Source organism: Trypanosoma theileri (genome assembly GCF_002087225.1).
Source record: "Trypanosoma theileri isolate Edinburgh chromosome Unknown TM35_Tth_26_V1, whole genome shotgun sequence".
In the NCBI taxonomy this organism is placed as follows: domain Eukaryota; phylum Euglenozoa; class Kinetoplastea; order Trypanosomatida; family Trypanosomatidae; genus Trypanosoma; species Trypanosoma theileri.
In genome coordinates this window covers 272362-282604 of record NW_021639868.1, presented here as the reverse complement: position 1 = coordinate 282604, position 10243 = coordinate 272362, and the positions used below count along the sequence as shown (strand labels likewise).

The window sequence follows — 10243 nt, the reverse complement described above, 5'->3', positions numbered from 1 at the left end:
CGAAAGAGTACTGTGAGTTTTGATGGCCCTGGAAGAACAGTGGACTGATCGCTATAGGTATTGTATCTTCTGTTTTCTCAACATTCCGTGTTTCTCTTTCCATTAATATATTGCTTACTTTGTTGTTTCGGTGTAAAGCTTTTGTGCTTTTGTTTTCTTTGGGTGTATGTCCGTTTCCGTTTTTGCGGCATTGCTTGTACATGGTGCAGGTAAGTGAAAGACTATTTGTTTTATCTTCTGTACTATCATTATTTAGTGTCGTTAATCTTTTTTATATATATTTTCATTGACATCACATACCAGTAAATATGTGGTGTTGATGATGAATGACTGATTTTCTTCCTTAAATCGTGTTTGTTAGTGATTTTTCCATTTTTTCTCTGTTAAACCCACTCTTATCATTGCATATGGAGTGAAAGTCTCCTCTCTACCTTTTTTTTTCTGATGACTACCTGAAATTGTTCTGCGGTCAGAATGCGGTGTAGATATCTACGTATTTTATGACTGGGAGATCTGTTATCCCTATATTCCTATGTTGCTCTTTATTAACTCCTTCTTTATTTTCATATTCCGCTCTCTCTCTCTCTCTCTCTTCATCTGCTATTTCTATCCATAAGCACGTGCCCTGTGGCTTACATTAGACTTTAGAGCATCCAGGGCTACGAAATATCTGCGACAGGCACCCCTTAGCCTCACCCCACACCCGTACTGGTACAACAGTATCCAACCCCAGCAGAGTAGGGGAACATATCAATATAATAGTTTAGATACGGATGGCCACTGCTGAAGTTATTGGTATAGTGATAACATTCAGTGTACTACTGGTACTCGTTTTTCTGGTTTTCTTCTTTGCTTTCTTAACATCTCGCCTCAATCATTATGATCGCGAAGAACGCCTTTACCAGGAACGCCAACGGCAGCGGGAACGTGCGTTGACACGCGAAGAAGAACGTCTGCGATTACGACAACAGTTACTAAAGCGTGCGGTGGAACGCCTTGTGGCTCGCGATGTTGCGTGCGAAGGTGTCCCACTAGCAACGGAGGTAAATGGAGTGGAGGTGTTGGCAGACTACCCACTGCGCAGTCAACGAACACGCTCACCTAATGGTCCTGGACGTCCAATGGTGCAACTCGAAAATGGCACAGCAGTGACAGTAACGGAATTTGTTGCAGAAGTGCGGGCAAATGGACGGCCAGCAGAGGCATTACCCGGGCCCACGTTACTACACATGTTGCATAAGATCAACCGGCAGCTGAAAGAGCAACAGCAAAACGAAGATGGAGGGGAGCGACGCATTTCAGTAGTTGAAGTTGTGTATGAGCAGCTTCAGCAGCTGGATCAAGAAGAGGAGAAAGAGGCAGAAGAGAAGCAAATTGCGGAGAGAGAGGCGATACCCGATGCGGATGAAGTGTATGGGAAGGGTCTGCCGTATGTGTTGAACCCCGCCAATGCGGAGATTGTCTATATTCTGGATAACCCGGAAGAGAATCAGGAAGAGGAAGAGAGAGACTATCAGCGTCACCAGGAGCGGCGGAGCAGCATGAAGACACTGGAGTGGATACTAACCCCACTGCTGAGACGCAGGAGTAGTGCGAGTTCTGATAACCCTGAGAGGTCAGTTGACTGATTGGTGAAAATGTTAAATATGTTTTTTTTTTTCTTTGTTACTGTTTTTTTTTTTTTTTGTTGAAATGTATGAGCACTCTTTCACTTCGCTTCACTGTGTATTTTTGTGCATTTTTTTATGTATGGTATAATATTCAACAGTATATTAATTCCACTTGTGTTGTATGCCAAAGGCAAGGAAATGTATGTTATGTCTTTATTTGTCTTTATGACAGCAATTTAATGATGTCTTTATCATCGGTTATTTGCATGCTTTTTAACGGGTATATAGTTTTTGTATACTCCTGTCCCCCCGTTATCACTACCTCAGTATATGTTTTTAAAGTTCTCTTTCCCATACTATATGTTCCTTTTTCTATATTGGGTGAAAGTGTCCTCTCTACCTTTTTTTTCTTCTACAGACCCCCTGATGATTATCTTGGGTCAGTATAGGGTGTGGATATCTACTTGTTTTATGACTGGGAGATATGTTATCCCTATATATTCCTATTTCTCTCTTTATTAACTCCTTCTTTATTTTCATATTCCACTCTCTCTCTGCTATTATTCTCTCTCTCTCTCTCTCTCTCTCTCTCTGCTATTTCTATCCATAAGCACGTGCCCTGTGGCTTACATTAGACTTTAGAGCATCCAGGTGTACGAAATATCTGCGACAGGCACCTCTTAGCCTCACCCCACACCCGTACTGGTACAACAGTATCCAACCCCAGCAGGGTAGGCGTACATATCGATAAAATAGTATATAGATACGGATGATTACTTTCTCTGCCACACCTGTTTTGGTGGTTGTAATTGCACTACTAATTCTTCTCGTCGTTATGTCTACCTGTACGTTCTTGTCCCGTCGCTTGAGCCACTTGAGGAACGAAGAACGCGCCTACGAAGAACGCCAACGTCTACGTAACCCTGCTCAGTCAACCGAAGAGGAGCGTCAGCGATTACGACAACGATTACTTCGGCATGCGGTGGATCGCATAGTGGCGTCCGGTGCTGCGGAAAAGGGCATCCCACTAGTATCAGAGGCGCAAGGAGCGGAAGTGTTGGCAGACCGCCCACTGCGCAGTCAACGAACACGTTCACCTAATGGTCCTGGACGTCCAATGGTGCGGCTTGACAACGGCACAGCAGTAACAGTAACGGAATTTGTTGCTGGAGTGCGGGCAAATGGGCCGCCACCAGACGCATTGCCTGGGCCCACGATACTGCAGATGTTGCATGATATTCAGCAACAGGAACGAGAGTGGCAAAGTGATGTAGGGGAGGCGCAACATACTGTGGCCCCTGATGTACTGTGGGAGGAGCTTCATCAGCTGGATGAGGAAGACGAAAGAGAAGCAGAAGAGAAGCGAAGGGCGGAGAGAGAGGCACTGCCCGATGCAGAGGAAGTGTATGGGAAGGGTCTGCCGTACGTGTTAAATCCCGCCAATGCGGAGACTGTCTATATTCTCGATAGCCAGGGAGAGAACCAGAAAGAGGAAGAGAGAGACCATCAGCGTCACCTGGAGCGGAAGAACACCATGAAGACACTGGAGTGGATACTAACTCCACTGCTAAAGCGAAAGAATAGTGTGGATTTTGATAACCCTGGAAGAACGGTGGACTAATCGCTGAAGATCTTATATCTGCTATTTTTTCCCCCATGTTTCTTGCTTTATTTCATTATTTTGTTCTTTTCTGCTATGTTTTCTAATTGTGTAAGTAGTTATCTGAATAGGCCAAGTTGATTTTTCCAACCCTACATTCTGGAATTATTTAATAGAAATTTTTTTGTTATCATTATTGTTGTTATTTTTGTTTTTTTCTATGTTTTACGTATTTCTTATTACATGTAGCGTGACTTTTTCTCATTTCTACTTATGGGGTGAACGTGACCACTCTACCATTATCACTATTTTATTACACTTGCTGAGGATAATATGGGGTCAGAATGCGGTGTAGATATCTACTTTTTTTATGACTGGGAGATCTGTTATCCCTATATTCCTATGTTGCTCTTTATTAACTCCTTCTTTATTTTCATATTCCTCTCTCTTTATCTGCTATTTCTATCCATAAGCACGTGCCCTGTGGCTTACATTAGACTTTAGAGCATCCAGGTGTACGAAATATCTGCGACAGGCACCCCTTAGCCTCACCCCACACCCGTACTGGTACAACAGTATCCAACCCCAGCAGAGTAGGGGAACATATCAATAGAATAGTATACACAGAAATGCCCACTACTGTGAATGCCATTGTTGTAACGTTTGTAGTGCTTCTTATACTTCTCGTCGCTGTCTTCACCATGTCGTTCGTGGCGCGTCGCTTGAGGCACTTGAGGAACGAACAACGCAGCCACGAAGAACGCCAACGTCTACGTAACCATGCACTGTCAACCGAAGAAGAACGTCAGCGATCACGACAACGGTTACTCCATCGTGCGGTGGATCGCATAGTGGATCGTGGTGCTGCGTGCGAAGGTGTCGCACTAGCAACAGAGGCGCGTGGAACAGAGGTGTTGGCAGACCGCCCAATGCAAAGGCGACGAACACGCATACCTAATAGCCCTGGACGTCCAATGGTGCAACTCGAAAATGGCACAGCAGCGACAGTAGCGGAATTTGTTGCTGGAGTGCGAGCCAATGGGCCGCCACCAGACGCATTACCTGCGCCCACGGTACTGCAGATGTTGCATGATATTCAGCAACAGGAACGAGAGCGACAAAATAGTGGAGGGGCGCAAAATACTCGAGTCACTGATGCGCTGTGGGAGGAGCTTCGGCAGCTGGATGAGGACGAGGAGAGAGAAGCAGAAGAGAAGCGAGAGGCGGAGAGAGAGGCGATACCCGATGCTGATGAAGTGTATGGAAAGGGTCTGCCGTACGTGTTAAATCCCGCCAATGCGGAGATTGTCTATATTCTCGATAACCCGGGAGAGAATCAGGAAGAGAACCAGGAAGAGAGAGACTATCAGCGTCACCAGGAGCGGCAGAGCAGCATAATATCACTGGATTGGATTCTAACCCCACTGCTTAAGCGAAAGAGTACTGTGAGTTTTGATGGCCCTGGAAGAACAGTGGACTAGTCGCTGAAGATCTTATATCTTCTGTTTTCTCAACATTCCGTGTTTCTCTTTCCATTAATATATTGCTTTATTTATTGTTTCGGTGTAAAGCTTCTGTGTTCTCTTATTTTTGTATTGATGTCTTTTTTTTTCGTTTTACTTCTTTATCTGTACATGGTACAGTTATGTGCGAGAGTTTTATGTTTCATGCTCTATATTATCATGTTTTATTGACCTTAATGATGTCTTCACGTTTTTTTGTTGTTTTGATCGTTCGTTTTTGTCTGTGAGAGCACTTAGCACTCCTCCTTTTCTATGAGCAGCAAGGGTATTCTAAGTGTGTAATTATGACCCTGCGATGGCGTGCGTTGTAAATATTTTTTTACTTTGAACGTTCGTTTTTTTTTTTAATTCTAATTTTCTTTTTTTCCGTATTTGTTTTGTTGCGTTGAATTATTTGTCTATAGAATATTTACAGTATTTGTTGCTAGTCTTTGAAGCTAGCGGGAGGTGGGTGGGGTGGCTTTTATTGTGTATAATTGATTTACTTCTTTTTATATATATCTTTCATTAAGACTTCTCTTTGTTCTTCTTTTTTTTTCTTTCTTTTACTTTTGGAAGAAGCAGAGAGAAGAAGAACTTTGGCCTTCGTATTGCAAGTCATGGCTGCTATTTTTGTGGTTTTTATCTTTGTTGGTTTTTTGCTTTGTGGGGTGCTGTTTATCCTCGCACGCCGGCGATTTTTGGCCCTTCGACGACAGCAACAACAACAACAAGAAGGGATTTTCGCAGCGCAGAGTGTGACGTTGGAGGATCTCTCCCCACCCCGACAACGGCAAGGTGATATTTCTACACCAGACCATCAAAGGAATACCAAACGCAATAGAAATAACAGAGCAAATAACAATGGGCATAATGTGGAGAATGGGAATGGGAATGAGGAAGAGGAGGAGATTTATGATGGTTTAGATTATGCTGGGGAAGTAAATGCTGCTGTTGTCCTGCGTCACCGTTTTGATATGCCAAATCCGCCTCGTCATCGTCATCACGTCCATCATCGAGAAGTATTGCATCAGCCTAGTAACCAGCGTGATCATAGTAACAGGAACAATAGTAATAATGATAATAATGGTAGTAGTAGTAGTAGTAGTACGGATAGTGATATTGACCCTGTGGCTCTGCGGCAGAAGCCGTTGGAGGAGGAAGTGGAAACGGAGGAGATGCGAGTATTGCGGGAGTGTGCCGTTGTGGGTGTTGTTCTTCGCGGTGAGGAGGAAATGCCGCCGCCGCCGGTGGCTCGACCGCGTGGTGGTGTTATTTATCGTATGCCGCGATCTGCCTTTACCCCAACACCATTAACACTCACACGCAGTCTAACACCCTCACCCGCAAGTTCACATCTCACACATGCAACAGAGGAACCGCAACAGCATGCCATTAGTGGTGGTAGTGGTAGTGGTGGGATGACCACTGCAGGGAGTTATCTGAATTTCAGTCATCCGACTACACCTCTTCATACTGCTGCAAGAGGATTGGATTCCACTCTGACATCTCAAGATAATGGTAATACCATTGGTGTGGTCTCATCTAGGAAGAAACGGGTGAGAAAAGATAGTGCTTTGGTGTATGGACAGGCCGCATATACTGGGGAATCACCTGAGGAAATGTTTATGCAGACAACCGGTATGAATAAAGATTTTAAAGGGGAATCTGCAACCTCCTTTGAAAACCTAGTAGGAGGAGGAGGAGGAGAACAAGGAGGTACTGTTTTGTTTCCTAAAAATAAAACTATACAGGGATGTATGGATACTACTAAACCAACCCTACAAACAACAGCAGCAGTAGAAGCAGGAGTGGGAATAACTCCAAGTGTATACAGTAACAACAACAACAACAACAGCAATGGTATTGCCATGAATTTCAATAATTTCATGGGTGGTAGACCTCCTCTACAATCTCTCAACACAGTAGTAGGAAGTAGTACCTATCATGGTAATGGCGGCAGTAATACAAATGGTGAGAAGGATGCTCGTGTGTTTGGGGTCAGTGTTAATTCCCAACGAACATCGCAGTTTAGTCATGATAATGATAATAATGATAATGATGATGAGATGTCACGTCCACCGCCTTTTGGGGCCTCTGCAGCCACAGCCGCCCCAACCGTCCATGATGCCTTTGCTGTTCTCATGGCAGATACACCGTCATCATGTGAACAAGCGAGAAGTCCATTCTTTATGTTTGGAAATAGTGATAATAATAATAATAATGACAGTACGACGAGCCACACCAGACAATTGAGTACATAACAGCTGTGGGGAAAAGAAAGAAAAAGAATAATGCTGGAGAAGAAAGGAAGGGAAAAAGGGAGTAAATGCGTAAATGAGTGAATTAGCAAGTATATATATATATATATATATATATATATATATATCCTTGTATATGTGTATAGGAGATAAAGAGTTTAGGGAACTTGACAGTTAGCAATTAGAACCCTTGTTTATCACACCATTTTTTGCGGGATGGTTTTTTTAGTTACTTTTATTATTTTTTATTTGTTTTTATTTATATATTCTCTTTTTTTTTCTGCATTAAAAAAAAAAGATACTGTATTCTGTCTTTTGGTTCAAGTAACCAACGGAATTGTAGTATCTCAGTGCCACTCATCCTCATGACTTTAAAATAATAATAATAAGACGAAATAAATAGTAAACACAAGAGAAAAATGAATATCTTTTAATGTGATGTCATTTCACTATCTCTACTGACTCTCTTTTCTTTCTTATTCTTTCTCTCTCTCTCTCTCTCTCTCTCTCTCTATATATATATATATATATATATATATATATATATAATTTTCTATTGGTTTAGTACCTCAGTTGACACACTGTATTTCCAATAATAATGTCGGTGAATACTGTGTGTGAGAACTCGAATACATCAGTTATTGCTGCTCGCTTAAGAGAAGCGTACGCCGTGGTAGATAGTGATAGCGGTGTGCTTCATACATCTGCTCCCACAACGCACATGACATCTTCCTCTCTTCTATTAGAGAAATATCCACTTCTACGTGAACTCTTTACGGTAACACTTAATCTTGAAGTGTTGTTGAAGCCGCGTGATAAGGAGGATCTTATTACTATTCGAGAGAAACATCTTAAGTGGTATGATATGATATATAATTCCCTTGGATGGGTGTATGATATTCGAGATCTCCTGCGGTATTGGGTAAAGGGATTGATAGTATATGAATTCCGTGAGATCAATAGATGTATGAATGATGATGATAATAATAATCAATATGGAGAAGAAAGGAAGGAAAAGAAAGATGAAAGAGTATTACGGGCAATTCATCAGGCAGTGGAATTGTCTGAGGCACTGCGTCGTCTTCCACGTCTCGTGTATTTTCTCTTTGGAGAGAAGGAATATGTAAAGAAGAAAGAAGAACTTGATCAAGTATTAAAAGATGCAATAGTGGATAGTTGTAATAACTCAGATATGATTTGTTTGCTGAAACAACTATTAATGGGCTCTCTACAATACAGTCTAAAGTCTATACATGGCTTAAACACGTCTTTGTATAATAGAAACTCAAATCAAGATGAAAATTATCATTCTTATAGTATTCAACAACAACAACAACAACAACAACAACAACAACAACAAGAGTCTTTACTAAAGTCTATTACAGACATTTATACACTTATTCAACTCTTTACATTAGATAAGAATCGTGAAGAAGATATTGCTATGTTGGCCATTTACAGAGGTGTTGTGCTTGGATGTCAACAGTTATTCCCAAGAGAATTGCTATTAGGATTACTGGACCCCAACACCAGTAATGAAGCTCGTCAACGATTTCTTCTCATCACATGGCCTCAATACTGGAAATATCAAGTGGCTATTATATCAGGACTTCCAGTTCCAGATAAGACACTAGTAAAAGTTATCCTTCTACAACTTATATTTCTTTGGGAAGTGGGTAGAAACAACAATAGTGTTTCTATAAGTACATCTCAAAACCTTCGTGTGGATTTACGTCGTCTTTATCTTTTCCATTTGCTTTTACAAATACTTATTCCTATCTTTGATGCTTTATTCCATATAGATAACTCTAATGAGGGATGTTTATTAACCACTACCCCAAATAGTAATGGGGCATCATTAAATACAAAAACACGAACCACAGAAGAAGGTTCACTCGCACAGTTATTGGATATTATTAATGGTATGAAAAATATGGAACTCCCACGTCGACGGATGTTTAGTTTCTGGAATGATTTAGGTATTGGTCCTCCACTTCCATCTCGTACCCCAAATGATATTGGATATGTTGTGATCGCAGATATCTGTAAGGAACTAGTGGATAAGAAACTCTCATTTGCGGTGAATTATCTTTTAACACATACAGATATCTCTAATGAGGAACGGTGGCCGCGGCTGCTGCGATATCTTCTCCGAATGGAACTTGTGTTTGATCGTCTGAGTAATATTGGACATTTAAAACCGTATCTTATCAATAGAAATAGCCCCACCATTACCAGTACTACTACTAACAATAATAATAATAATAATAATAATATACGCACAGGTGAGGGTTGTTTCTACACTAGTGTAAAGAATGCCTTCCATAATCATAACCATCAGAAAAGTGAAATCCCTACACTTATTGATTTCTTTATTGACAGTATTCACATGTATCTCATCTATGGTGGATCTCACGGTATGGAGATGCGACGTGGTGGTCGGGCCATACCCTTATCCTTATCCTTACAACTAAAGAATGATGAGGAATTACTTTCTGTAGTTCGATTTGCATTACGTATATCCTCACCAGATAAATTTCTACGTGTATATAAGGAACTTCTCACATCTCGATTACTTTTACTTGCCACAGAGGGAAATAACGCACGTGATCGTGATGTAGATGCCTCTTCTCTTTTACGTGAGAAAATACAAAAAGAACTCCTTGTTTGTAAATATCTAATTGAACTATGCCCACTGGAACGGGATGAGATATCGCAATTGATTCAAATGTGTAATGATATTGGCTCTACAGATAATGTACAAGAGGCTTATCAGCAAGAAGAATTAAAAAAACAAACAAAACCAATAAAAGAAAGAGGTAATGGAAATCTTATTAAATTAAATGTTCGTTTTCTCTCATGGCTTGCATGGCCTTCATATCCCAATCTCTCTGGAGTCCCACATTCCTTACAAATCGCTATGGATCACTTTGCGGCTTTCTATCATGCACAACATCATAATAGACATCTGGTGTGGCTTAAAACTTCTCTAGAGACTATTATCTTCACAGTGGCATTTCCAAAAGGTAATAAAACCTTTACGGGATCTCTGGAGCTTTTTACTATTTTTCATACACTTGGTGAGGCGGGATGTACTGGCATCACGTGGACACTACTCGCACAGAAGATAGGGAAAGAACAGAATGTACTCCAGCGGGAACTGCGAAAACTCATTGCTGATGGTTTCTTTATATTGAAACAAGAGAAGAATAATAAAAATGTTAATAATAATAATAATAATAATAATAATAATAATAATAATAATAATAA

General features: G+C 41.0%; 5 protein-coding genes across 5 annotated transcripts; all 5 read left to right on the top strand.

The window, feature by feature from the left end:
* Positions 1-773: 773 nt before the first annotated feature.
* TM35_000262000 (uncharacterized protein) lies at positions 774-1628 on the top strand (the record flags this gene model as incomplete). Its single annotated transcript, XM_029027937.1, has 1 exon — positions 774-1628. One exon carries the CDS (start codon positions 774-776, stop codon positions 1626-1628), a length of 855 nt encoding a protein of 284 aa, XP_028880814.1.
* An 817-nt stretch (positions 1629-2445) lies between these two features.
* Positions 2446-3231, top strand: TM35_000261990 (uncharacterized protein; the record flags this gene model as incomplete). The annotated part of the gene is made up of 1 exon (XM_029027936.1): positions 2446-3231. The coding sequence occupies one exon, from the start codon at positions 2446-2448 to the stop codon at positions 3229-3231; it is 786 nt and encodes a 261-aa protein (XP_028880813.1).
* A 608-nt stretch (positions 3232-3839) lies between these two features.
* TM35_000261980 (uncharacterized protein) lies at positions 3840-4691 on the top strand (the record flags this gene model as incomplete). The annotated part of the gene is made up of 1 exon (XM_029027935.1): positions 3840-4691. One exon carries the CDS (start codon positions 3840-3842, stop codon positions 4689-4691), a length of 852 nt encoding a protein of 283 aa, XP_028880812.1.
* Positions 4692-5332: 641 nt separating this feature from the next.
* Positions 5333-6976, top strand: TM35_000261970 (uncharacterized protein; the record flags this gene model as incomplete). Its single annotated transcript, XM_029027934.1, has 1 exon — positions 5333-6976. One exon carries the CDS (start codon positions 5333-5335, stop codon positions 6974-6976), a length of 1644 nt encoding a protein of 547 aa, XP_028880811.1.
* A 595-nt stretch (positions 6977-7571) lies between these two features.
* On the top strand, positions 7572-10241 carry TM35_000261960 (cullin-4B; the record flags this gene model as incomplete). Its single annotated transcript, XM_029027933.1, has 1 exon — positions 7572-10241. A coding segment is annotated over one exon (2670 nt), but the record flags the coding sequence as incomplete, so codon positions are not given.
* Between the last annotated feature and the right edge of the window lie 2 nt (positions 10242-10243).